Genomic DNA, 27,057 nt, shown 5'->3' with positions numbered 1-27,057 from the left:
ATTGGTTCGTCATAGTGGTGGAACGTTCAAGTCAGGAATCTCTAACAGGGTATAAGATGGAGGACAGCGTCTTTGATATAATCAAAATGGTAGTAGAAAGTAGTAATTAGTACGAGGCTAGAAGATTAAACTAACTATATAAACAATAAGACTGTGCAGGCCAGGCTCGGCAGGAGTGGAGAACAAATAGAATAGCTTCTCATTTCGTGTCCGAAGCGTGTACGAACCGTAGCTTTTCTTAGTCTTGGTGTGTGCTATACTGCTTTAGCTTAGTATATTTTGATTATTTTCAGTCTGGATCTGGAACATATTTCATAATTCTTTCTCCCGGGGATTGGAGGAATATACTGATTTGTGAACGTAAGTTCATTGTTCTTGTTATCAACACTTCTCCCGAAAAGTTATATTACACTCCAAAGTAATCGACCTCTGTTACATATATAGACATTGTTAATGAAGAGCTACAGAATGTCATGGAACCATGGACCACTCCGGTATCATTTGGTTGTAAATTCAATAGTTGCTGGATTTACGTGGTTTCTCTATTCCCTTTTCAATACTATGTGGATCTATGACACATTAAGGTAAAGCCTCCGGCCATGGCGTCAGGTACAGCCTCCAGTCATGGCGTAAATAAGGTCCTCAACGTGGTAAAATAAGTTTTAATTTTAGTGGAAATTGACTTCTCCACTGAGGGCATGCATCAAAAGATAGAATTGATTGCATCACTAAAACGATATACGACTGTCTTATCAATATAATCAACAAATGTATATCTGAACATTCTAACAAATCTATCATTGCAACAACAAGAACCAGCAATGTGGGCGGCAAATACATCGTATAAAAGAATACAAAGTGATGACAGTACCCAATTCTTGGGAAATCATTCCTTAGTACACATCTATCAGAAATCTCGTCTCATAAAGGAGCACATAATGAGGTTCCGTATTTCACAAAATATATAGTTACCTTTTGTGCAATGGTATAACTGATACAATGAAAGATACAATGATGTGATTCTCAATGGTATGACTTAAGGTGGAATACCTGACATTCGGGCTTATAAGATCTCTTTAATGCAGCCTGTTCAAACTTCTTCGAGGCTGATTCATTCTCTTCTAAGCTTGTTTGAACAAAAAATCTTATCCACCAGGATGAGCTTCGCAATTTGGCCTATGAAAATCATTGTAAACGTCAAGTTAGATATTCACATGTACAAAAGCAGGCCAATGAAAACTAATGATTGACATTTAGGGTTTCAACAATAAATTCGTTATATGATAAAAAAAAAATATTGTTACTTACTGGACGGCCAAATTTGGATAGCTCTGCAACTTTAGCTCTTTGTTGACCTGGATAACCTACAAATGAAAATAGAAAGAGATCATTAGCACAGGCATCAGGGTTTATTTGCCCCTCACAGTCAACTTCAAATCAACTAGCTATCAATAGGTTTTCTCAAATCATATTTCAGCCATTCATCAGAGACCATCCAATTATAGAGCTTATGGTAAAGCAGATTTAGGAAGACAGAAATTTGAACAATTTTCACAAGCACAGATTAATTGTCTTTGGTTTGTTTGTGAAATGGAATCAGCTATAGTGGAGAGATGGTTGTTGTTCAAGTAAAGAGATCACTTTTGGGTACGTCAAAATGAAAATGAAAAATGCAAGTGTAATATGGAAATTTTACCAGAGAAAATAATTACGCCATCAGCAGATACCCTTGCTAACTCTGGAAGAGTTCTGTTGAGGTACTTCGGAGACAAGTAATCTAATGCATCTGATACTATTACCAGAGAAAATGATTTTGCCCGGTATGGAAGAGGAAACTTTATATCAGCAGCACGCACAATGCCTTTGTTCACAAGACTCTTGCAATTTCCATCAACATCTTCCAAGTCATATGGTTCCACACCCCAGGCTTCAGTCTCCTCCTCTTTTAATAATTTAGATACAACTGAACATGTTTCAGGGCCTACATGCAATACCTTATGCATGCTATCACCATATGCCTTCTTTAGTATAGGTATTGCTCTCTGAACTTCGAGTGTACATGAAACACCACCTGCATTTACATTTCAAACTGTAAATAGATTCTCTGACTGACAAAACTTTCATGCTAACAGTTGATCACAAACAACTCAGAGAACTAATAGTCTCTCACAGCAAAAAGAGTCTAGGATTTGCATGGTATAAATTCTAAAACAACTGAACACGTGAACTCAGTGAGTCTTATGTGATACAGGATTAGTTCTAAAATCTGTGTGCCTCTCGGACCATACAGTATACCAATTCATCACAAAATCTAAACTATGCTATCTCACACCACAAGATCTGACATACTTCATGAATAAAACCTAAACATACAAAGATATATGAAATGGAAGATGTCTTCTGAATTCAGAAAAACTTTTATACACAATAAAGGAATTCTGACATTACAAGTTAAATCTAAACTCCATGCATGGTGATGTGTATAGACGGGTTACAATTGCTGCAATTGTCAGTGGAAAGTTTACTTTACGTTTGATCTAATAAAATTGAGGTCCTCCCTTAATCCCTTTATTATAATATGCATGTACTTGCAAATTGCACTCAATAACCAAAATGATTTAGAGGCATCGAGACTATAAACGAATGTATCACGAATGTTACCTTCAAGTTTAATCACAGCCTCTTTACTGCTCACTCCACCTATCATGCATAGAAGTAATGATTGTGAACAAATGAGCTGTAAAATGAATAACTTTAACACTTCTATGCACTAGTAATAGAGTTGTCAAATGAATCACAAACCTGACCCGCTAAAAGCATAGCAGACAAGAAGAATTGTACCCTGAAAGTATAGAAATAATAATCAGGATTTACAAATATAGCAAGACATTTTAGTCATGTATTTGTGCTCAATTATGTTAGAACTATTCTATTTGCGCTCAATTATGTTGGGACTGTGTTCTATTTTCAGTTACTCTAGGATTATCAATTTTGTATGCAATAAGGATAAGGTAGAATGAATTAAAGATACAGTGATATGACTATTTAATTTGAAGGTTGGGATGAATAGCCATTGATGGTAAGAAAAAGTACCAGAAGCACAAGCGCTACAGACAGTACAGGTGATGAGCTCGCTTTGGCCTGCACCGCACCCACAAATGGGATGCTTCCACCATCACCAATGCGCCTAGCAGGATTGACTGGCCTCCTGGACATGCTGATATAATAGCAATGGACCTGCAAAAACCAAAAATAGTTGAAAGTTGAAACAGAACTTTACAGTATTTCCAAGTGCCTAGTGTGATACACTTTCCTCACAGTTTACTACTCACTGAACTCAAAATTTTCCATATAAATTTAGCTAACTTGAGATCAACCACCAAAGATTCAGCCAAAGAGGATCCCACAGTCGAAATGTATAAAATCTTTAAACTGATGTTAGCTGGGTATCTAAAATCGAAATCGGGACAGTTCAAATTTCAGACTTTACATTGAAGACTCCCCAATTCATCAAGTTTGGCTCCGTTTTATTAAGCAATACCTCTCTAATATCATGCACCTCACAAAAGATTCAATCTTTCCTAGAAGCAACCCAATCACACACACACTGCCAGCTTTCTAATGCAAATTAGTATTCAACACTATTTTCAATCACATAGATCAGCAACACCCATAACCCATTTCAGTAAAGCATTTCAAATACTATAACTTGATTAAGAAATTGAAACATGCATGAAAAGGCAATTGCCATAAGAAAATGACAACGATTTCAGATCGAGTAAGCTAAGTGGGTGAACAAAGCTGAATTGTTTCGCATTGAAAACGTGGATATAGAGACTGCTGGCAAAGGAAAGCAAAGAGTAGTAGTGTAAGAAGAAGCAGGGAGTAACCTTAAGTGGAATATGAGATCTAGGGGAAGGCCGATTCAGATCTGTGCTGGACTGCTGGTCTTACACTTTGGAGAGCTTAGACTAAGTTTCTAATACTGAAGGTTGAAGAGAGTCGTAGCTTGGGACACACCGATTTCTACATCTACATCTACAAGACTACAACTTATATTGAATAAATTAATGGATTCTAGCCGAACCGGTCTTTTTCACTTTTTTTCTCTTTTTCCTTTTTTTTTTTTTTACTACCACGATATGATAAGGCTAATCGAGCAAGTTAACATGTAATATTCATATCTAGCATTCATATTTCAGCTCCCACTAATTTTTGACCTAACATGTTTGAGGGGTTATTAAGTCTGCTCATTTGAGGCTTGAAATGAGTGTGACTTTATTGGGACACCCTCGCAGACCTTCACTTGAATAGTGACCGAGTGTACGTTAATGTAATTGATGTGACTTGGTACCTCTATATTTAAAATAAAATTACTCTAACGAAAATAAAAATATTAATTGTCCAAGTGTTGAGCAAGTAGAGAATTTGGTGGTTAATAAGATTCTTTTTTGGGTTTATGTATTGTACGTATTATGCTTTTGTTCGGAATAAGTGGCCGGAGGCAGGAGCTGTATAATTTTTGTTAAAATACGGGACTTGTTCTGGACCTTTTTGGGCTTGTCCCCTTCTTAGAAAAGAAAAAGGATTTGATATTTTCCTACTCAATACGACATATGGACTCCTACCAGTTCAAGGACTCCTACTAGTTCAAGGACCTAAGTTAGTATATAAAACCCCCTCACTACATCACAAGGAGCTATCTCTGAAAACATTATTGACTGTCGATAACCTTTTCTCCTGTTCCAAAGCTCCGGCCAGAATATCCATATATCCACATATCTTCTTCGATCGTCTTCTTTTTTCACTAGAAGACTAAATCAGTGAATTCAAATGGCAAGTGTTGCTCGCTTACAACTCCATACGCTTCGGTTTTCTAATTTGTCCAAGTCCACCTCTTTGAATTCACAGCAACCGGGTCTCTTTGTTAATCAAAACCCATTTAGGAGGGCCTATTCTCTCCCGGATTCTTCCCTTGCTCGCTCTGTTTCTTACAGACCCAGAAAGCAGTTTGTACATTTCAAGGCACAGGCCGCTGTTGCTGAAACAGACCAACCAGAATGGTGGGAAAGAAGTGTTCCGAATATGATTGACATACGTTCAACTCAAGAATTCGTAAGTGCTTTAGCTGAAGCTGGAGATAGATTAGTTCTCGTAGAATTCTACGCTCCTTCGTGTCGTTCTTGCCGTGCATTATTTCCTAAGCTCTGCAAAACAGCTGAGGATCACCCTGAGATTCTATTTCTGAAAGTGAATTTTGATGAGAACAAGAAATTGTGCGAAATTATGAAAGTGAAGGTCCTTCCCTATTTCCACTTTTACAGTGCATCTGAGGGACAGCTCGAATCCTTTGCATGTTCATTAGCTAGCTTCCAGAAAATAAAGGATGCTATTCAATTACACAACACTACTCGTTGCAGCATCGGCTCTGATCCAAAGGGTGTTGGAGATATTAAACTGGAACCTTTCCTTGGTTCAGAAGGACAAACCCTAGGAGAATCTTCTTCAGGATAAACCTTCTTCAATTATACTCATGCGATCAAATTAAGGGGCGTCGATCAGCCAATATCATCAAACCCAGCGATATATAGCACACTCTCCTTGTATTCTTTATATTTCCTTCTAGCTATGTCAAAGAATTTCATATGTTGCGATTCAACCACATTTTTTGTCGTTCTAATTGTGCAAGCCATGTATTTACGTAATTGAAATTTTATTGTAGCAAATTAATTACCGGTTTTATGATATAATGAGTAATTTATTTTGTCACCAAAAGAAAGGTCATTGGCCGGAACCACACCGGTCACTGGTGTTCTAATTTTCTTTCAAATGCATGTTGTAGGATTTCTTTATCAATTTTCTATATCCAAAAAGAACAATTTCTCAAAACAACAAATTGTTGCAATTAGATCAACAAGAACTATTTGAAAATTTTCGATGATTATTGGAAATTTTCTAGTGGAAGGTGACCATGCATTAGTAGTAACAATGTAAGAAACACAGATCACGGCACATATGCACAGATCAATTGCAAGTTTTCAACACCGTTACACGCATATATATATATGGACAAGCTAATTAACTGTATGCATTTGCGTTTACGGCTGAACGTACAAAATCAACATGAGTGATCATGAACTATTTTGATTGAGATGAATTTCAAATTCTCAATCCTATATATATAGTGTACTAAAAATTACCATTATATCTAATATCTCCATCACCATTTTGATAATAATGAACAGGGTCGTAGTTAAGCAAAATAATAAATGGTACGTGGATATTTCACTATTTCCACTCGATCTGCTTATAAATTCATATAGCAAGCTGCACTTCCAATTAGTTTAATGGTAGTCGAGTTCAGCTGGCGGATTAAATGGATACTTAACTGGAAGCACCAAAAATCATCACTATTTTTTTCCAAAACATAATGCATGGCTTTAATTTGTGCATGGCCTCCTCTTTCTGATCCGTTTCGATGCATATATTTGACAGTTGATACGCAATGCTTTAGTGTATGTGGATAAAGGTTAGTGACAACAGAGAAGCGCGCATACAAGTAAATAGAAGAAACAAGAATAATGTTCGACATTTATAGTCATAATTAAGGCCGTCATGACCCACCTCACTCATGTCGACTAAGATTACACAATAGGCTCACTATATAAATATCACATCGATTTGTTGCCAACGTTGAAAAGACATATAGTTTTAATCTGATTCAAAAGAAAAATCACTATATATTTGACAAAAACATGAATAATAAGTAAACCCAACGTAAAGCCAAAATATATATGAACATTTATTTACTAACTATGTATGTTGCATTGCTTGCAGCAATTGCAAAATCAAATTTATCTAGCTAATATCCAAAAGATGTGAAAGATGTATTACTAACTATTCCTCAATCATATCTGCAACAATTGATATTATTACCCTTTTAGCAGCAGGACTTCTATTAACCAATGCCTAATTAGCCTTTAAATTGTTACCTAACTGAAAGCACCCATGATCGAATTATTTAATTAAACCATGTATAATTTGGCTTTTGTGTCATTTTCAAGTCTCGCTGTTTAGTATGTGTGTGCATGAAATCGACAGATTATGAAATAATAAGCTTAAGTAATTCTATACGCAAAGCATCATAACATATCGATCCAAGTCATGAGTCATGACCACTGCAGTTGTCGATCTCCTGCTTTTAATCTATATGAAAATAACATCGATCTATAACAAGTGGTTCTATTTTACTTTGGCTTAAAAGGTAGATATAGCTAGATTATATTTTGGGCAACAAAGTTTGATCAATACCAATAGTACGTTATCATGAATAAAAAGGTATTGGGGACACATTTTGCCATTTGATTAGCATATCCTAAATAGTTATATGCTAATATCAAATTATCAGATATACGGTCTAGATTAAGAGTTTTTTCTATGGGTTAAACCGTTAAATATTGTATAGTTCATATGGTTTGAAGTTGACATATATTCAGTCTTTATGGTTTCATTTTAATCTAAATAGTCCTTAAAGTCACGATTTTCTTTTTAAATAGTCATTCCGTCAATTATAAAACTTAGCAAGGTTTGTAGTCCTAAGTCCTAACTCTTAAAATGTTGTTCATTTGACGAGCTAGCTAGCTATTCTCTTATGGTATGGTACGCATTAAGAACCCCAAAGGATGTTCCACTATAGGCCATGCATGCGATGTCATGGTCTTAACATTAGTTAAGACTTACGTCTTCCCTCCATCATTGAACACAGTGTCCCATTGAAGCATTGATAATATAAGGCCATTATTTGCGATACTTATTATGGAGATGCAGATGATGTAGGGCAAACACTGCAACTGTGCCCTAACCAAAAGAAAACCAGCATCGTTTCAGACCCCGCCAATTACAGATAGATGATGAGGAAGAAGAAGAAGGTTGAAGATGACGATAGGTCGTCGATAACCGACACAGCCAAACCCGCATATTCGGGTATTCGGTTCGGATGCTCCATATCACCCACTGGCGCTTTGCACGACACGTCACCTCCCAACACAACAAAAGCCAGCTTAAAACCAACTAATACATAACAAATTAAAAGATCTGCTTCTGATCGATGATTGTTATAGCAGTACTATTATTATATTTACCATATCCTTGTCTCTCGTACAACACTCTTTATCTTATTTGATTCTGTAAGATTAGGCCTTTTCACTCTCATTATTCTATTAATTTTATCTTTCAAAAAAGTAATTTTCAAGTAAAGTTAATTTTCTCTTCTCTAAAAGGATCGATAATTTATAATTCTTGAAATGATACTGTTTATAAAAAGTAGTTCACCTAAAACGATGAATTTTCAGAATGAAATTAAACATCAAACTAAATGAGATGACTGATCAATCAAAGAAGGCTACAAAAACTTTTTGAGATACATGATTCACAGACTCACCTTTGAGGAACAACTGCGAAACAACTTACACATAAAACGCAAGTTGTATAAAAAAAAACTTACACATAAAACGAATATATGACTGAAACTAATTACAATGACATATTGATGAGTTCCCAAATAGGAGTGAGAACGTTGTTGATGTGGTAATTGGTTAGATTTTTGAAATATGTAACTAATTAAGACATTGTGTGTTCATTCAATTGTTTTTGTGTTTGTTTAACATGATTTAATTTTTTTACAATTATTATCAATTTATCACTATTTCAGTTTATAAGATTTTCCTGTAAAGTTTGACATGATCTAACTCATAACTTTCACTGTGTCACTTCATCAGCCATGTACTCGTGTTGAATTTGACAAGGTCTACCTAGCGTCGCTTACTCAACTCCACGTATTCTTTTTCGCCTTCCAATTGGCTCTTCGACAAATTAACTAACTATTTTTGGGAGATACTATTACCTCACTCGCTTAACAAGAAAAATATCTTCATCAAATCAATTCAAAGACCAAAACGATAACCATGTTTTTTCTCCTTGATTTGACCTAAACCGTAATTTCTGTCTGAAAAGAAGATAAGAAAGATGAACAGTAAAAACTGAAAAGTAAACAAACTAGAAAACAAAAGAGTTTTGACTGTTACCGTTCACTGTCATTACCTCCCTGTCAATTTTCGTCTAATAATCGCAACCAAAAGAAAACCAAAAAGAAGTGATGCCATTGCCAAGTTCCACTCTGATATAAATTCCCAGACTTCCCACCATTCTCCAGAAATAAAAAAGAAGAAAATCCATCTCTCTCTCTCTCCTCTTTTCTCTCCACCATTGCCAAGTGTAGCTCTGAGCCGTCGCTCGGTTTCCGAATTCGGAGTTGAGAGAAGCAGCGATTGAATTTTGGGAGCTGAGAGCAGAAAAGAGAGCTTTCAAGAATGGCGGTGGAGTATGAGTGTTGCAGTAGCGCCTTCTTCATACACATACTGGTGATCGTGTTTCTGGTTTTGTTCGCGGGGCTAATGTCTGGGCTCACCTTGGGCCTCATGTCCCTCAGCATCGTCGATCTTGAGGTCTTGGCCAAGTCTGGGAAGCCCAAGGATCGCAAGCACGCCGGTATGGTTTTGATTCTTTTGACTGCGTCTGGTTTTGAAATTGAGACTTCTTTTTGGTTTTGCTCTGGAAAATGTGATCAAAATAGTAATGGAAGATGATCAGAGGACCTAAATTTGTGAGATTTAATTCGAGTTTTATTGGCTATTTTGGATTAAAAAAAGAGTTCATGATTTTGGATTAAAGAAAGTTCAAGAAATTTCCAAAATTGTTGTGATTTGTGTAGGTAAAAGTAATAGTTGGTGGCTGTGTTTGGTTGAAATGTAATCAGACTTCTTTATTTGAGTGAATTGTGATTTGGCAAGATTTTGATGATGAGGTTTCATCTGTGATTATTATTCTTTATTTAATTTCCTGAGTTTTTGAGATGGAAGATGTGGAGTTAAGGTAGTGCTTACGATGGAAAAAGAGAGGATTTGTGCAAGGACTTGAGCTTTGTGATAGAAGATTATGGTTTTACTAGTGCTGCGTGATTTTGATTTGTGTTGTTCTTGTAACTGATCATTTGTGTGTTTTCGTGTGTGTTTTTCGTTGCTGATTGCAGAAAAGATCTTGCCAGTTGTCAGAAAGCAGCATCTGTTGCTTTGCACCCTGCTGATTTGCAATGCTGCTGCAATGGAGGTGAATGTTATTGATGTTTATTTTGGATAGAAGAAAAACATTTTTTTTTTTTCACTTGAGATCAAAAGTTGATATTGATATGTTTGTTCTTTCGTGCCAGGCACTTCCCATTTTTCTGGATGGTCTGGTGACGGCTTGGGGTGCAATCCTAATTTCGGTGACACTGATTCTTCTGTTTGGAGAGGTAAGTTGTCTTGAGCTGGATTCACAATCACTTAGGAGTTTGTAAGTCTGAGTCATGTGTGGATGGTTTTAACAAATTAGTTCATCAAAGTTAACTAAGCAGCTCACGGATATGGACCAGTTGAATCGATAGATCCATGGCCTTACCATGATGTTACTTTCAGTCTGGCTATTTGATAATACCCTCACATATATTCTTCAAATTGTTATGATGTCAAACATGGTGTGTATGAGAGTGTGTGATTTTATGGTGTGTCACTAAATTCTACTTACCACTTTGAGCAGATTATACCACAATCTATCTGTACCCGATATGGTTTGGCGATAGGTGCAGCAGTGACTCCATTTGTCCGTGTTCTTCTGTGGGTCTGCTTTCCTATTGCATATCCAATTAGCAAGGTGTGACATGGTTATAAACACTCTTTCTTTGCATTTATATGCCAGTGGTAGGAGGGGAACGCAATTGCTTGATATTCAAATATTTTCTCTGACTACTGTATGTTCTATGTGCTTTCCAGTTATTGGACTATCTTCTTGGCCACGGACATGTAGCTCTGTTTCGCAGAGCAGAGTTAAAAACACTTGTAGATTTTCATGGCAATGAGGTGTGTCTAATAGCTCTCATACCATTTCTTTGTCAATCCAACCTTTATCTCCTTTGCTCTCTCAACCTTTTTCATTTGGAATTTTTATTATTTTTATGCTATAACAGCTGCTCTATAATGATTTGTGATATCTTTTCTAGGCTGGGAAAGGTGGAGAATTGACACATGATGAGACCACCATTATTGCTGGAGCCCTTGAGCTCAGTGAGAAAACTGCTAGTGATGCCATGACGCCTATAGCTGAAACTTTTGCAATTGATATCAATGACAAGCTTGACAGGTTTATTTTGGGCAGAGAACCACCTGTTTATTTGAATAACTGATGTTTTGGATCTGTAATCCTAATTCCTGAATGCTGCTCATTGAACTTTCACACAGGAATCTGATGAATTTGATAATGGAGAAAGGGCATAGTAGAGTGCCAGTGTACTATGAGGAGCCCACAAACATAATTGGACTTGTTCTGGTAATTTCTTAACGCTTTTAACTGCATCTCAAATATCTGAACTCTTCTTTACTTCATAAAGGGAATAAATTTCTTATTCATCGTAGAATCTGGCATCGTTATTTTAAAATTAAAATTCTTATTTCCTGAACTGCTGTCATTAGCATGTCCTTTTCTTTTGTATGTCCTTTTCTTTTGTTACTTACCGATCTAAGTCATTATACTGGGCTCAAAGTATGTCTTCATCAACTTTGAATCTTAAATATGTGAGTAAATACAGTTATAGTAACAGATATTGTTGAGAAGAAGGGTGGTATGACACTTCTGAGCAGATTTTGTAAAGAATTGGGTTAAAGATAATGTGGGTTTATTTGTGAATACAAAATACAATTTTGTTTTGGCATGGTTATTTTAAGATTTTTATTTCCTGAACTGCTGTCTTTAGCATGTCCTTTTCTTTTGTTACTTACCGATCTAAGTCATTAGACTTGGCTTAAAGTATGCCTTCATCAACTTTGAATCTTAAACATGTGAGTACAGTTTTAGTAACATATATTGTTGAAAAGAAGGGTGGTACGCCACTTCTGAACAGCTTTTGTAAAGAATCAGGTTAAAGATAATGTGGGTTTTATTTGTGAATGCTATTCACAAATACAATTTTGTTTTAGCTTTCTGATTGGTCTTGTATTTATTGGTTGTTGACATTACGTCTTAACTTCAAATCTCAGGTCAAAAATTTGTTGACTGTTCATCCAGAAGATGAAACACCTGTAAAGAATGTGACTATACGCAAGATTCCAAGGTACTTTTCTATTGATGTTAGTTGAAGGTTGCATTACATGTCAAGGTATCAACTATAACATTACTGATGATCTAATTTCTCACTCCTATTTGTTTGATAGGGTTCAAGAAACATTGCCCTTGTATGACATACTGAATGAATTTCAGAAAGGTCACAGTCACATGGCTATTGTTGTAAGACGGTGCAATACTGCGGAGCAACCTGATGGCAATACAGCTGACAGTAAGTTCCCTTTCTAAAATGCCTTGAAAAAGTTCCATACAAAATATATCTCCATCTGCTGCTTCTACCTCTTTAACCAATCTTTGCCTGTTTCAACAGGTCCAGTGAAAGAAGTGAGAGTGGACATTGATGGTGAAAAGCCTCTTCAGGAGAAGACTTTGAAGAGCAAAAGATCACTGAATAAATGGAAGAGTTTCCCTAACAGTGGGCATACTTCTTTCAAAAGCGGGTCTAGAAGCAAGAAATGGTCAAAGGAGATGTATTCAGACATCCTTCAGATAGATGATGAAGCACTCCCGAGGCTCCCCGAAGAGGAAGTGGCTGTTGGCATTATAACAATGGAAGACGTCATTGAAGAGCTTTTACAGGTACCAACTATCATGCTTGACTGCTTGAGCTATGTTTCAGATTTTCTTCAAGAGTTTCTAATACAAAGCCTTTGCTTCTTGATTTACTGACATCAACTGTACATTATTTTGCAGGAGGAAATATTTGATGAAACTGATCATCAATACGAGGAGTCATAACACCAGTCTCTCTAGGAAGCAGTGTCTTGTAGTACATATGAAACACACAATATTCGTTATATTTGTTTGCCCCTAGGTTCTAAAATAGATAATCAGGTGCAATACTGGAACTTGCCTAAAGCCATGGAAGTGATGTGCCATTTGTTAGTACCATAGTATATCACCAACTTTTATGTGTTGAGGTGAATGGAAAATTTTCTCCAGGCTTAGTACAGAGAGAGAAGAGAACATGGGACATCATCACTAAGCTTAAATTTGGCAGAAGTTAAATTTTGGAGGCATGAAATTCTGATATATATCGGTTGGTAATTTCAGTCTGCTTGTGTCGAATTACCAAATGTTTACACAAGCACACCGTTCCGGCACAGTCTACTCATGACTGTAAGGACTTCCACTTGGACGGAATTGGGAATGTCAGGAGACTGTTTCAATTTCTTAGACTATGACTATGGTGTACATCAACTGTACTGCATGATCTCAAATGATACTGCATCAGCTGATACATCTTTCTTCATCTTAACAATGTTCACTTGCTCCCAACACAGAAAGCTCTTTCACTTGTTCCTTTGTATGGCACCCGTTAATATTATTTTGCTCGATCAATATGCAGCACGAGCCCTCTCATCATTGTCCGACGTCCAAACGAAACGGAACATTAGCATCAATAGACCTGTAAACTTTGATATCAGTTGTACAATGTTGGTAATTTAGTGAAACTGGAACAGATCGAGAAACACTTGACAGTGAGGCCATAAATCACAATTGGGAATTACTCAATCTAATTCCTCAATGCCAGAAGCCAAATGTAACCATTAGTCAATCATCAAGCACCCGCGGGCAAACATATATAGGTGCTCATTATATGAATTGTTGTGAGGTAACTAACGAAAACGAACTATTGTTGAGATGCAATGTAGCCTGCAGTATTTAGGTAAGAAACTAACACTACAATGTCATTGTAAGGTTAATATACATGTGAAACATGGATATTGGTTTAGGACTTGCATTCTCTTTATTTGAGGAAACTCAAGTTCATTTTGAATGTTAATTTATGGCCGACAAAACTGAATACCAGTAGGAATTGCATGTATTAACTAAGATACAATAATGGAACATTGAGTTTATATCAATATAGTATTTCTCTATCTCATTCTTCTTAAGCAGTACAATTGAAGAAGTTTCTATGATTATAAATTTCATGGAGAAGAACACCAAAGAAAGACAACCACAATTACAATCTACAAGGTAAGAACAGTAACAATTGAGACCGGTCATGTATCTCTTCTAGAACTAAATAACGATATGATTATTAATTGAAAATGTCGTGTTTTACATAAAATTTATTTTCTAAAAGACGTTTTAAATTCTAAACTATCAATATTTTTCGTAATTAATTATGCTAAAGTTTTCCATAATCTTACTTAGCTTCTACCAATATCTCACAATATATTGTATATATACTCGTAAGTCGTAATTACGACTTTCTCATTCATTCTCAGGGAACCATAGATGATAGATTTGTAGCAATTTTAACTACAATAGATTGCAAACATATAACAGATCAATAATGCGTGTGTGAGTCTATATATATAGTCGTTGCGCAACAATAAATTACTCGTAAGATTTTTTTTATATTCATAAGCATTTTGTGATTCATATAAATATGAAATTTGCATGTTCCTCTACCCCATACAACTGATACAAGCATGATCGAAACCGGTTTGGAGATTAATTTTTTTTTTTTTTTTCACCCACTTAATGCATTAGTCTTCTTCATCAATTTTTCATTGTCAGGGACTCAGGGCCGATTTTGAGAATTCATTAGCTCAAGTTGAATCATTTTTCGGAGTGCTCGAGACTTCTCAGTTCAATACTCAGAGTACCACTATACAGTATCGAAAAAAAGAATGTAATACTATTTAATAACACAATATTTCAGCCAAAACTACATATGAAAATGACTTGCAGATTCCTCACACAAGCTCCTTTATTGCATCTTTGACGAAAAATGCAAGGAAATACGAGTTGATATCAAATTAAGAACTTCTGGTTGCGATAAAAAATTAAACTCAGGCATCATCTCTATAATGAAAAAAATTCAGGTACTGATAATTTCTGTTGAAAGTTTATTCCTTTCTTCCCACCCCTCACCTCCCTCTATATGGGGTTGTACGGCAAGACCCTCTCTATTTGCCCCAATCTAAAATTAAGAATATGATTCCACAGATGCAAGTGATTTAACATCCATAAAAAGTGCTTAATAGAATATCCCAAGTCAGCACTGCTGAATAGAATATCCATAAAAATGGAAATGAAAGATGGTCATAGAGCATTGACAAGGAACATCAGTTTCCAAATTGAAGGCCAAAAATAAACCAGATGAGATACAATTGGCATGCGATCCCTTAGCAGTAATCTTGCATCAATTCCCGGAATATTCACATTTCTTCAGCCCACTGATATCTGATATTCCTTGAAAACCAGACAGGTTAAAGTCAGGCAGGAAAAACATTTACTCGTCTCCTCTTCTGTGTTCCACAGCCTGCCACATTCTAGAGTTGAAAGCCGACTCAGATCACCTCTGTACAAACTAGGATGAACCTTTAAGAAACGTCATGTTGTGACCCATCTAAAACATGCAGTGGTACACAGCACTTTTTAATCATGATATTTACTTCTTTTCTCTTCTTTCCTCTTTCTTTTTTTCCGCTCTTTAGACTTATCCTTGGATTTATGTTTCTTTGAGCTCCCAGAAGAAACCTTTTTCGATCTCTTCCTGTTGTCAAGCTCCTCTTCAGAAGAATCACATAACTTCTTTGAAGGCTTCTTTGGTCCATAAACACGACGTTCTAGTAGACTGGGACCGGCTACCTGTTCCTCAGAATGTGAACGTGGTAGATATGGACCTGTTTCATCCATCCTCGACCCAACAGCACCTCTGCCACGCTTGACCCTGCCATAGCAAAAAGTTCACGTCAACTAGTATCCATCATGTACTCTGTAGTACTGCAACAGCAGACATGATCAGATACCAACATGCATGCACACAACACAAAACAAGAGTCTTTTAATTTATTACCTTGAATGTAAGAATTCTTCAAGTTCTTTGTCTCTTAATCCACTCTCTTCCCTTGAATGACATCTCTCATCTACTCTTTGACTTGATGAACAAGTAGCACTAGCATAATCATCCATAGCAGCGTGCCTCTTACTATCGCTTCTAGCAGTGTTACCATTTCCAGGATTCCTGTCACTTCTGCTTGGATCCTTCATCTTGCCTTTAAGCCTTTCATCCAATTCAAGCTCTTTCTGCCGGATTCGCCACATTTCATTCACTTCCACAGCTTTATTTGCTAAACAAACAAAAGGGAATCAAAATTTATATCAAAAGAGAATCAAAATTGATCTGAAACCAACAATATTGGATAGTCTACTACAACTAACTGTACTATACTGAAAAATGATAAATAGAATGATGAGGACATCACAGCCAAACCTTTCAAGGTTTATGAGAGGAAAAAACAGGAAAAAGAAAGCACCTAATCATCCCTTTTCCGTATGGTTTGATTAGTTGCTCTTGATATAATTTTCCCAGCTTGGGGGAAACACCAAGCTGATTCTAGAAGTCTCTAAGCTGCTGCTGTCTTTTCATATTTTAATTGCAGTTTAGAAGTTTTAAGGTCTTCTATTGAGTCTTTAATGTTTCAGTTTTAGAAGAGTCTTTGATGCTGTTAATGTGGGCTATCTGCTCAAGTACAAATAAGTGTAAGGGCCTAATGCCCAGGCATCTTAAGAATGTTTCTGAGTTTTCCTGTGATGGGATTGGCGTGAAGCCTAGTTTTGGGTGAGAAGCCTAGATTTGGTTTCAAACCAGGGAGTGATTCCCAAATAAAAGTGTTTTGTGTGTGTTTAAGACCCTAAGCCTTAGAGCTTGTTGATCCAGGTATCTAGGCAGTAGGTTTATTGCATCATAGAACTTTGCGTATACTAATAAAATCACTATGTGCTCATCATGTACAGTATCTCTAATAACAAAAGTGACTTGATTCAATTAAACGCAATCAAAAGGTACTAGCATAGTGTTTAAATTGGGCATGTAAAGATGATGAAAGAACTGATATGGCAATCAGAACAGACCTTGTTCAACACCACGAACAGTAGCACTGAGGAACCGTGAATTTGGCTTAAATCTTGCTTTAGGTTGTTGAAGATACGCATGGACACCTTCCTTCTCAGCTTGGCGCCGCAATTCTGCTGCTTCTCTCATAAGAATCGCAGCTATTCTGTTCTCTGTCTCAAGATCCATCTGACCAGGGCAAACAACTTCCTGTGAAAAGTAGAAAAACGAAGAAAGCATTTAAATCATACAGTAAAAAGGGTATTTTTCTATATAACAAATGTTGTGAAACTTCAGGATCGTCTGAATTAACAGAACCATTTTAACATAAGAAGGGGGAAAAACAAGACAGAAACAAGGCAAAAAAAAAAAAACTGAAAATCAGGCCAACCAACCGAGACAGCCAACCGAGACAGTCAATTCCACAACCCTTTCACAATATAGCCAAATAGCACAGCATGTTTGGTAACAACTTTTTTCAGATTTTTAATCAGACTTTTGATCTAAACAGTTAGAAACAGCGCCCTTTGTAGATGGAGAATTGGGACAAACAGAAAAGAAGCATCTAAGCACCACCTTAGGACGATAACCGGGTAAATGAAACAGAAAATACTTGACCAACAAGGTCATCCAGACTGCTAATATTACCAAGAGCGGTAACAGCAAACATCGCATGTTCAGGATATTGAGTCTGATCTGTATTTTCAGTTGTTTGGAAACAGAAGCAATAATGGAATGTAATGCGACACTACTATACTCATAGGAGGGCATATGATATCATAAACTTTGTAACCTTTCTAATGCCATCTCATCCCTTGCATAAGTACCGTGTATTAGTTATTCCAATGCTTTGTATTAGCCTTAGTTATAAACTTGGTATTTTCTAACTGCAAATCAGGCACTATCAACTATATATTAAAACATCTCTATGATCCAAACTGAAGACACAGACAAAAGTAAATCACCTTATATAATCTCTTCTGCTCCCTCGCAAGCGTCAAGCTTGATTTCACTTGTCCTCAACCTGATGCATAACAATTCTTCCTTTAGTGCAGTAGAGCAATATAACACTATCATTAATCAAATTATTATATATAAAAAAATATAGAGTAGCATCTTAATCCAGAACTTAATAGAATGAACACATCCATTTAGAACCAAATTCCCTCAAATGTTTCAAATTTACAAAATTTCATACTCAAAACCAACAAAACCCAATCAAAATCACAGAAAATCAACAGTAACAATTAAAGACCCAATTTTGCGTCAATCTGAAAATCCATTCCTTTACCTCAAAATATGTAATTTTCAAAAAAAGAAAAAATTAAGAAGACTTAGCAACGGCGGCTGAGTCGGCTCGGCGTCGAAACGGTGTCGTACCCTGTAATCTCCGATTGCTTCTTCTGGCGGCGACGAGAGCCACAGAGAGAAATAGAGAGAGTCAAATTCTTCCTCTCTCTCCCTTTCTTCTTTAAAAAACCAATAGCCACGTGTCACCCAAGTATTTTGTTCTCGGACAAAAATACCCTCCGCTTCCTTCAAAACATAAATCCCAATCGAAACGCTGCGTTTTGAGTACCAGTCTCACACCCCACTGTAACAGAAAAGCTGATATAAAAGTGTTAGCAGCGCCGTCTCGAACCACAACAATGGCACTGAGTCAAGCTTCAATCGCGTCGTCTTCGTCGGCCTTCTTCGCTCAGACCGCCTTGGATTTCAAGTCCAGGACCTCCAGGTTCAACTCCGCCACCGCACCTTTTCAATTTTTTTTTTTTTTTTTTTCTAATTTAGCTGCTAAACATACGTCACTGTTTCGCAGGGCGCAGACCGTCGCGGTTCCCGCCAAAACCGTCGGCGTCTGCAAATGCGTCGCCGCTCCGGAGAAGACAGGTCGGTGCTTCTTCGAATCGTTATTTTTTTATATTTTTTTAGAGAAATGAAGTCTCTGATTGTGTATGTGTTGTAATGTGACAGAGTACAAGACTCAGGTGAATCGCAATGCCAACATGGCCAAGCTTCAAGCCGGTTATCTTTTTCCAGAGGTCTGTAATTTGTTTCCGCTAGCATAACCTTTTTTTTGTTTACTGTAGTAAAAAGAATAGGATTGAGTTTGCAAGTGTTTCGAGTATGTTGCAATGCTGTTTGTGATTGAGTTTTTGATATGAGATTTTTCGTGTTTTTGTGTGTTTTTAGATTGCGAGGAGGAGGAATGCGCACTTGCAGAAGCACCCTGATGCGAAGATAATTCCACTTGGAATTGGAGATACTACCGAGCCAATTCCAGAATATATAACCTCTGCAATGGCAAAGGTACTTCTCGGCTCTCATGGTTAATGGCGCTTTGCTACTGATCAATATGAATGTGGCTTGTTTCGAATTTGAATGTCTGAAATGCCAGCCTTGAACCAACGGAAGATACTATATTCAGTGGGGAAAAACAGTTTGTTTTGTTTTGATTGCATGTACAGAAGTGAAATCTTACTAGTCTGGAGTTTGTAGCATTAAAGGAAAATGAAGCAACCAATACATAGACTTACTGTTTAAAATATGTATTGTTTATTTGGCAGAGAGCACTTGCCATGTCCACCCTAGAGGGTTACAGTGGTTATGGACCTGAACAAGGTGAAAAGGTACTTGGCCTTCTTATATTTATTTTCCATTTAGGCATTTACAAAGTTTCAATTGATACTTCATCTGTGCAAAATATGTCCTATCTATACTACCAATTGTCATGCTCGAAAATCAGATTTGAGGTTTCACTTGGGTAAAATATACGTGAGATTTGGATTGAAATTTCTAGTGTAATTCTTTTTATGCAGAATTGAGATTTACTTTCTGCTGTTAATGTTGATACATTGATGTATCTATTTGAGTAAGTTATATTTGAAAACCTCATTCTCAATTTCTACTCACTCAGATAGATATTCTTCTTCTTCTTTTTTTTTTCATTTTTTTTTTCAGTCCAAACTAGAGACTGTCAAGATTTTTTTTTCCTTCATTTATAATTCCTTTCTAACATCTGTTATTCATTTCCTTGAGCAGTGATTCTACAATGATCAGGATTAAGTAACGTGTGTGATAAACTGATAATCAAGACTTACCTGTGTCATTAATGTGTGCAGCCACTGAGAGTTGCAATTGCTAAAACGTTTTATGGCGACCTTGGCATAGAGGAAGATGACATATTTGTTTCTGATGGGGCAAAATGTGACATATCCCGCCTTCAGGTTTGCATAACTATCATAAAATTTGTATTTGTTTTGTTTCACTGTTTTTTTTGTTAGTTTGATTGATTGATATATAGAGAATAACTAACAATTTGAGGGCTTTGTTGTTTCTTTACTTTGTGGCAGGTTCTTTTTGGGGCGGATAAAACAATAGCAGTGCAAGATCCATCGTATCCGGTAACTTTTGTTTTTGTGCTTTAAGATCTGTAAATCGTCTCTCATGTCCATCTCTACTATACTCTTCGTCTCTCTCTCTCTCTCTCTCTCTCTCTCTCACACACACACACACACACACACACACCTAAGTATTCCTTCTGCTAAAAGAAAATATTTGGAAAGACTTGTGTCTAGTTTTGAGGGGATTTTTTTTCGTGTATGCAGGCTTATGTAGATTCAAGTGTTATTATGGGCCAGACAGGACAGTATCAGAAATCTGTTGAGAAGTTTGGAAACATCGAGTACATGAGGTGTACTCCCGATAATGGATTTTTTCCTGATCTGTCCTCTACTAAGCGAACAGATATCATATTTTTCTGTTCACCAAACAATCCTACTGGTTCTGCTGCAACAAGGGAGCAACTGACACAACTTGTAAAGTTTGCCAAGGATAATGGTTCAATCATAGTCTATGATTCTGCATATGCCATGTATATGTCAGATGATAATCCACGCTCCATCTTTGAAATCCCTGGAGCTAAAGATGTAAGTTTGCAATCAGTAATTTGCTACTCTAAGGCTCGTGATCATCTTACTACAAACTTTATCTTTACCCGTGTTGATAATAAAATTGTTAAAGGTATTGTTTTGTTGAGAGCTGTACATTTTTTGATGTGTTTTGGCCTGTGTACTCATGTTTTTTAAAACCTCCTTTTGAATGTTATATTTATCAATATCCTAGATCTAACAATGTTGCTTCTTTATGGGCATTCAAGGTTGCACTTGAGACATCATCATTTAGTAAGTATGCCGGATTCACTGGAGTTCGTTTGGGGTGGACTGTGGTTCCAAAGCAGTTGCAGTATTCAGATGGTTTTCCAGTTGCCAAGGATTTCAACCGCATTGTTTGTACTTGCTTCAATGGTGCATCCACTATTGTCCAAGCTGGTGGTCTGGCTTGCCTTCAACCAGAGGGTCTTAAGGTCTAATTACTGTTTCTTGATTGTTTTCCTACAGTTTTGAATCTGGAATTCACATTTAAGGTCTAATTATTGTTTCTTTACTTATGTTATTTGTTTTCAACTCCTTGTTTTCAACTCCTTGTAGGCTATGCACGGTGTGATAAATTTCTACAAAGAAAATACTAAGATCATAATGGAGACATTTAACTCTCTTGGCTTTAACGTGTATGGAGGGACGAATGCTCCATATGTGTGGGTTCACTTCCCCGGACAAAGCTCCTGGGATGTGTTTGCTGAGATCCTTGAGAAGACTCATGTGGTAACCACACCTGGAAGTGGCTTTGGACCTGGTGGTGAAGGTTTCATCAGGGTCAGTGCCTTTGGACACAGGGAAAATATATTAGAAGCATGCAAAAGATTCAAGCAATTATACAAGTGAGGACTGGGGATCTGAATTGTAGACCAGTTTCTGCTGCATGCTAGTTGAACCTATTTGCCTCCCATTTCCGTTCTATGCTAAATATTTTAGCACGTTCCAATTCCTTATTCAGTTTGTCGGCTTTAGTTTATGAATTATGGAGATTTTAGCTGTTGTGAAAATGATTCGATCAGCCTTGTTTTCATGTGTTACACACTTAATTGCTGTAACATTTCTAAGGATCAGAAGCTTTGATTCTGTTTGCTAGAATAGTATAATTTTACCTAAATAAAGTTGTTGATCTTTCTTGGCCTGCAAATCAGTTGTGAATCGACTCCTGTTCAATAATCACAATATATTTTGCTATCTCAGAATTTCCATGGAGGCCAATGCTGAAGTTAGTATGTTAAAGATGACAAAAGTTGTAAACAGAACATCTGTTATAGTGATCCACACTCCACGGGCACATTGTTCCATACATTCTTACTGCAAAATGGTGGATTTAAAACATTTCAGTTAATTTGGCAACGACCACTTGTTCCATCAGTTTCACTTCACTGGTTTCATTTGAATTTTTCCTGAGCGGAAAGAATGAACTAAGATCACTAGTGGAGATTCTGCAGTTAGTGAATCACACACACGGACACACCACCCCAATCTAGTAAACCGATTCAGTTCCAGAGAGAAGATACTACGAGGGATTAGCTTCTAATGCCTCTTGATAAACAAAAAGAGGGAAGATTCGGAATCACAATGACCAAATCAGAATGTGTGCTTCTAAGTACCTCAGCGTTAACAGTGAACAATTTACAAAGCACCTACTGGTAAAACCGGAAATTCCTATTTTACAAGACCTGAATAACTAGTTTGGCATAATTGCAGGAACAGTATTATACACTAAAGTAACAGTACAAACTGCGGCCATCTCTAGAATACGAAGTTAGGCACTTAGATCTGTTCACTGCTCTTCACAATCTCTCTTTGCAGGTTGTCTTATAATGTCCAGTTTGGTTACACAGACTGCAACGTACAGTATGTTTGCCTGGATTAATGTCCTCTACACAAATCCGTTTCTTTTCGGGGCGCCCTGGCAGTCTACGAATCTTTGGGGGTCGTACAAAAACTCGAGTATCATCATCATCAGTCATTGCAGCCTCTTCTGTCTTTACCCATCGAGGTTTTGCTTCAATAGGATTTATCGCTCCAGCATACGTCTCACGGTAACTTGCTGCAGTAAAACATCTCTCTGTAAAGGCATATACATCTTTCCGACATGAGATGAGGGCAGCAACAGCATGGGAACATGGTAAACCATATAGCTGCCAATCGCGGCAGGAACAACAACGGGTTCCAATATTCACAATGTCTGATCGATCAGCTGAGAGGATCTCAAATTCAACTTGATCTGATCGAAGGACCTGATATGTGGATGCACGGCTGATGGCTTCTAAAATATAGTTCTCAGCAGATGGAGCAAGGAAGGAAAACCAAGAATTACTTTGCTTCCGCCGTTCTTCAAACTCTGTCATCAATTTACCATGAATCCTCTCAATCACCTGAATTACAGGCAGTTCACGAGCTTCCAGAATCCATTTATTGAACTCCTCAATATTTGATGAGAAATGACCATAACGAGTTCCTTCAAAATACATGAATGCCCAGCGGGAAGGATGAAATTGTTGTAGCCATTTTGCAGCATCCAAAGATACCTCCTCTATTTCAGCCATTTTTTCTTTGAAACCAATGGTAGTAGTGGCTTGTGCAGCTTTCCATAACAGATGTACGAGCCTTGGGTTCTTGAATTCTTTTCCAATGCTTTCACTCAAGTGGCGAATGCAAATATCATGTACAGAATGTGGGAATTTCCTTCTCACTGCATCTGCAATGCCCTTCTGTGTCTCCGATATAAATGTGAACTGTGGCATATCTGGGGTGTTCATCTCTAGTGCCTTGTGCAACTCTGACAAGAACCACATCCAGCTCTCATCATTTTCTTCATCAACAACACCGAATGCAAGTGGAAATAAAGCCCCCTCAGCATCGAAAGAAGTTGCAGAAAGTAAAGTACCCAGATATTTGCTCTTAAGATGGATTCCACCAAGCCCAATAACGGGCAAACAACCATTCAGAAATCCATAAATGGATGAATAAAAGGAAACAAATAATCGCTGGAACCGGTGATCTGGACCAGTAGTAAACACCTCAGCAATGCTACCACGGTTGGTCTTCTTTATTTCATCACAGTACAAAGGAAGAAGGCAATACCCTTCCTCGGAAGATCCATATATCGCAGCAAGTCCCCGTTCCTTTGCACGCCAAGCCTGCTTATATGGTATGGTAATCCCATATTGCTGATGGATATCATGCAATATATCCTTTGGCTTGTAATTAATGTTATCCCGCAGACGTTGCTCAATAAAACTGACTATCCAATCAATAGACGCCTGATGGTGCCCATTGAGTGCATTTCTACCACAAGTGTGCTTCCCTTCCAGACTTCTTATCGCAAATGTCGGGGCATTAGGAAGCTTCACAGCACGAATGCGCCAAGGACAAGCCTCAGCAGCACACTTGGCAAAGTAGCGGATAAGATCACTCTTTATTATACGAAGCTCAAAGTGCTGTGCAATTGCTGCTTCTTTAATCGCATTCCTAAAGACCTTGACATCAGGGAACTCCTGACCAACAAAAAATGTCTCCTCCTCATCCTCCTCCATGTGGGCAAATCCAAAAAGGCGAAAACCAAACCAAAACAATCACAGTTCACAACCACCCTTCTTCGCAATTTATATCGAATGTAACAATAAACTTCTCCATCTAACTCAAAACTCCGAAATGTACATTGTCATGACGAAGTCTGTAAAATTCCAAATGATGCCATTTAAAGCTCATACAAATTGCAGTAAACACAGTTTAAAGTTGACAGCTTTTAACACAGTGAATCATATAGAAGTGAAAATTTGAAGCATTTGAGCTGGAAATTAACCACAACTTGAGATAATAACAACAAATTATACATGAAAACAAACTTTGGGTGTGAATCTAAGGATCTACAGCTTTGAGATTTGAATCAAGAAGAGAGCAATACACAGTCAGTGTTAAATATATGTTCGAGGGTGACGTCAGAGAATTGGGTGTGCAGCTCACCTGAAGAAGAAGAAGAAGAAGCAGGCGATCAAGAGCAGCAGAGGGAAATCGAAGCAGTGAGAGAGAGAAGACTTTGGGTATTCTCCCAAAAGGTTAGGGTTGATTGGGTCACTTGGGAGTTGGGATTGTCAATTACCTGATTATAGGCATTTTCGTCATTTGAAAAGATATCAAAGCTATTGATACAAAATGGAAAATCTGAACACCACAAGTCTGAAAAAGTACTAATGTTTGTTTAGCATCCAACTTTTTTAGTTTGATTCTGTCTTTCCTTCCTATTTTATCCTTATAGATTTCTTTTCAGATTATAAAAGTTGAATTTTTATATAAATTTATGTTCATAAAAAAATATACGTATCAACATAACAAAATATATCAAAATTATTCAAATCTATGATATCAACAATGTACAAATTCTATTTGTGTAACTGATATTTTTGTCTAACTCTATAAAGTCAAAACATTCTATCTATTTTCTCTATAACGTGTTTGTGTTTATTAGATACATTGTTCATATGATTTTGACCAAATGTATCGAGACTGAATACACTTTTCGATCCTTTGATTATATTGAGTCTGATCGCAAATTCAAAATTATCTCCTAAATTTTAGAAACTATTTTTGATTTGTAACATTCCTCTTCCCCATTGAAGACAAAATTCCCAAGCCAGCATATTTAAGGAATGATCTTCTGTATTTGGACTATTTTCCAAAAAAATAAAAATAGTCTTTAAAAGGAAAACCAGATAAAAAGGGCGTTTTGGGCAAACAAAAGAGTGAGTGGCTCTATCACAGTCGTCATAACAGTCTCCATAACCCACTCAGCAGCCTTCCGCCTCCTTTTTCTTCTTCTTCTTCTCCTCCTCTCTTCGGTTGTTTGATTCTCTCTCATTACTGCCCAAAAGGTACTCTTTTTACTCATTAGGGTTTAAGCTCTCTATTTTCTTTACTGCATGTTAAGGGCTTCCATGTGTGTTTTGTTGTGAATTGGTAATGGTGGCTGTGGTGGGTTAGGATTTAGGATTGGGTTAACAGAATCATGTGTGGTATTGGTAATGTTTACTGAACTCAGCTATCTATAGTTTATTGGAGTAATAGAAATTTCGTCATAAATTATATGTTAGTTTACTTTTTGTAATCTTTGGTGTGAATTTTTACTTCTGCGTTTTTTTAGTATTGATATTAGTATTGAGTGCTGTGGCTTACCCTGTTTTGTATTGATTGTTCTGAGTATTATCAAATTAGATGCTTTGTAACCTCCAGGAGAAGAGGATTGTAATATTGATATGAGTTTTTCATGTCTGTTAGTGTTTCTGGTTTTTGTGTTCTAGTTGGTCCTGTTTTGGGTGTGATTTTTTTTGAACCATTAGTTTATTGTAATGTGATTTTTCCCCTGTTCGTTTCAGTGTCTGAATTGCTTTGTTTTTGGGATTTATTGTTCTTGGTCAAAATCTGAACTGGGTCTATTGAACTCGAATTTGTTCACTTGAAGGTATTTATAGCTTGGATTCAATATGGGTTTGATGTTTATTCTGTACTCGGTAATTAAGATTGATTGAAAACTAGGGGTGGGCATAAAAAACCTAAATCCCGGTCCCATCCCAAAATTTGACGAGATGGGACGAGATCTATGTTTAAAAACACTAGGCCCGTCCCGTAGAAAAACAACGGAACGGGACGCGGGACTGAAAAGTTAAGGCCCGTCAGGCCCGTCCCGTCCCGTGTAAAATATAAAGTAATCTCAGCCATTAAATTTTTTAGATGTTTTGATTTCAACCTTTCATTTTTAACCTTAATACCAACTCTCGTTCACTCTCTCACTCTCTCAGTCTCTCATCTCTTTCACTCTCTTCAGTCTCCAACTCTTCCTCCTCACTCTCTCCAGTCTCTTCCTCCTCACTCTCTCAGTCTCTCTTTCGAACTCCTCCACCGCCCGCTTCCTCCGCCTCGGCATCTCACCGCCCGATTCCTCCTCGGCGCCCGCTTCCTCCTCCACTTCCTCCTCACGAACTACAACCGGCTACGAGGCAACCCCAATCTTCCAAACGAAGCAGCAGCAACAAGCACCGCGCCTCCTCCTCC

The 27,057-nt window shown here is 37.2% G+C and overlaps 6 protein-coding genes across 6 annotated transcripts; 3 read left to right on the top strand and 3 right to left on the bottom strand.

The window, feature by feature from the left end:
* Window positions 1-544: 544 nt before the first annotated feature.
* LOC101314898 (uncharacterized protein At3g49720-like) lies at window positions 545-4,030 on the bottom strand. Its single transcript, XM_004289676.1, has 7 exons — window positions 3,891-4,030; window positions 3,094-3,237; window positions 2,803-2,842; window positions 2,662-2,700; window positions 1,697-2,071; window positions 1,309-1,364; window positions 545-1,176 (listed from the first exon to the last, which is right to left on the bottom strand). Exons 2-7 carry the CDS (start codon window positions 3,214-3,216, stop codon window positions 1,024-1,026), a joined length of 786 nt encoding a protein of 261 aa, XP_004289724.1. The 5' UTR covers window positions 3,217-3,237; window positions 3,891-4,030; the 3' UTR covers window positions 545-1,023.
* An 803-nt stretch (window positions 4,031-4,833) lies between these two features.
* Window positions 4,834-5,514, top strand: LOC101291207 (thioredoxin-like 2, chloroplastic-like). Its single transcript, XM_004292025.1, has one exon. The coding sequence runs from the start codon at window positions 4,834-4,836 to the stop codon at window positions 5,512-5,514; it is 681 nt and encodes a 226-aa protein (XP_004292073.1).
* Window positions 5,515-9,210: 3,696 nt separating this feature from the next.
* LOC101314611 (DUF21 domain-containing protein At2g14520-like) lies at window positions 9,211-13,489 on the top strand. The gene is made up of 11 exons (XM_004289675.1): window positions 9,211-9,546; window positions 10,088-10,164; window positions 10,265-10,348; window positions 10,633-10,746; window positions 10,866-10,952; window positions 11,093-11,232; window positions 11,331-11,418; window positions 12,126-12,199; window positions 12,300-12,421; window positions 12,521-12,789; window positions 12,904-13,489. The coding sequence occupies exons 1-11, from the start codon at window positions 9,369-9,371 to the stop codon at window positions 12,946-12,948; spliced, it is 1,278 nt and encodes a 425-aa protein (XP_004289723.1). The 5' UTR covers window positions 9,211-9,368; the 3' UTR covers window positions 12,949-13,489.
* Window positions 13,490-15,079: 1,590 nt separating this feature from the next.
* On the bottom strand, window positions 15,080-18,538 carry LOC101314326. Its single transcript, XM_004289674.1, has 5 exons — window positions 18,446-18,538; window positions 18,031-18,089; window positions 17,086-17,275; window positions 16,028-16,301; window positions 15,080-15,901 (listed from the first exon to the last, which is right to left on the bottom strand). Exons 3-5 carry the CDS (start codon window positions 17,252-17,254, stop codon window positions 15,607-15,609), a joined length of 738 nt encoding a protein of 245 aa, XP_004289722.1. The 5' UTR covers window positions 17,255-17,275; window positions 18,031-18,089; window positions 18,446-18,538; the 3' UTR covers window positions 15,080-15,606.
* A 176-nt stretch (window positions 18,539-18,714) lies between these two features.
* On the top strand, window positions 18,715-22,194 carry LOC101314036 (LL-diaminopimelate aminotransferase, chloroplastic-like). Its single transcript, XM_004289673.1, has 10 exons — window positions 18,715-18,785; window positions 18,885-18,955; window positions 19,040-19,107; window positions 19,259-19,375; window positions 19,633-19,695; window positions 20,188-20,292; window positions 20,419-20,469; window positions 20,674-20,994; window positions 21,225-21,431; window positions 21,556-22,194. Exons 1-10 carry the CDS (start codon window positions 18,715-18,717, stop codon window positions 21,847-21,849), a joined length of 1,368 nt encoding a protein of 455 aa, XP_004289721.1. The 3' UTR covers window positions 21,850-22,194.
* Window positions 22,195-22,689: 495 nt separating this feature from the next.
* LOC101313750 lies at window positions 22,690-25,045 on the bottom strand. The gene is made up of 2 exons (XM_004289672.1): window positions 24,976-25,045; window positions 22,690-24,685 (listed from the first exon to the last, which is right to left on the bottom strand). The coding sequence occupies exon 2, from the start codon at window positions 24,543-24,545 to the stop codon at window positions 22,797-22,799; it is 1,749 nt and encodes a 582-aa protein (XP_004289720.1). The 5' UTR covers window positions 24,546-24,685; window positions 24,976-25,045; the 3' UTR covers window positions 22,690-22,796.
* Between the last annotated feature and the right edge of the window lie 2,012 nt (window positions 25,046-27,057).

This window comes from Fragaria vesca, linkage group LG2, assembly GCF_000184155.1.
Source record: "Fragaria vesca subsp. vesca linkage group LG2, FraVesHawaii_1.0, whole genome shotgun sequence".
In the NCBI taxonomy this organism is placed as follows: domain Eukaryota; kingdom Viridiplantae; phylum Streptophyta; class Magnoliopsida; order Rosales; family Rosaceae; genus Fragaria; species Fragaria vesca.
This window is presented reverse-complemented; position numbering and strand designations above follow the sequence as displayed.

Coding starts and splice junctions, on each gene's coding strand:
- LOC101314898 (XM_004289676.1), bottom strand. CDS start 3,216: ATGTCCAGGAGGCCAGTCAATCCTGCTAGGCGCATTGGTGATGGTGGA. Junction 2,701..2,802: donor CTATGCTTTTAGCGGGTCAG/GTTTGTGATTCA, acceptor TATGCATGATAG/GTGGAGTGAGCAGTAAAGAG. Junction 2,072..2,661: donor GGCTGTGATTAAACTTGAAG/GTAACATTCGTG, acceptor ATGTAAATGCAG/GTGGTGTTTCATGTACACTC.
- LOC101291207 (XM_004292025.1), top strand. CDS start 4,834: ATGGCAAGTGTTGCTCGCTTACAACTCCATACGCTTCGGTTTTCTAAT.
- LOC101314611 (XM_004289675.1), top strand. CDS start 9,369: ATGGCGGTGGAGTATGAGTGTTGCAGTAGCGCCTTCTTCATACACATA. Junction 10,953..11,092: donor TAGATTTTCATGGCAATGAG/GTGTGTCTAATA, acceptor TATCTTTTCTAG/GCTGGGAAAGGTGGAGAATT. Junction 11,233..11,330: donor ATCAATGACAAGCTTGACAG/GTTTATTTTGGG, acceptor ACTTTCACACAG/GAATCTGATGAATTTGATAA.
- LOC101314326 (XM_004289674.1), bottom strand. CDS start 17,254: ATGGATCTTGAGACAGAGAACAGAATAGCTGCGATTCTTATGAGAGAA. Junction 16,302..17,085: donor TGTTCGTGGTGTTGAACAAG/GTCTGTTCTGAT, acceptor TTGTTTGTTTAG/CAAATAAAGCTGTGGAAGTG. Junction 15,902..16,027: donor GAAGAATTCTTACATTCAAG/GTAATAAATTAA, acceptor TTGCTATGGCAG/GGTCAAGCGTGGCAGAGGTG.
- LOC101314036 (XM_004289673.1), top strand. CDS start 18,715: ATGGCACTGAGTCAAGCTTCAATCGCGTCGTCTTCGTCGGCCTTCTTC. Junction 20,470..20,673: donor TGCAAGATCCATCGTATCCG/GTAACTTTTGTT, acceptor TCGTGTATGCAG/GCTTATGTAGATTCAAGTGT. Junction 20,995..21,224: donor AAATCCCTGGAGCTAAAGAT/GTAAGTTTGCAA, acceptor TGGGCATTCAAG/GTTGCACTTGAGACATCATC.
- LOC101313750 (XM_004289672.1), bottom strand. CDS start 24,545: ATGGAGGAGGATGAGGAGGAGACATTTTTTGTTGGTCAGGAGTTCCCT.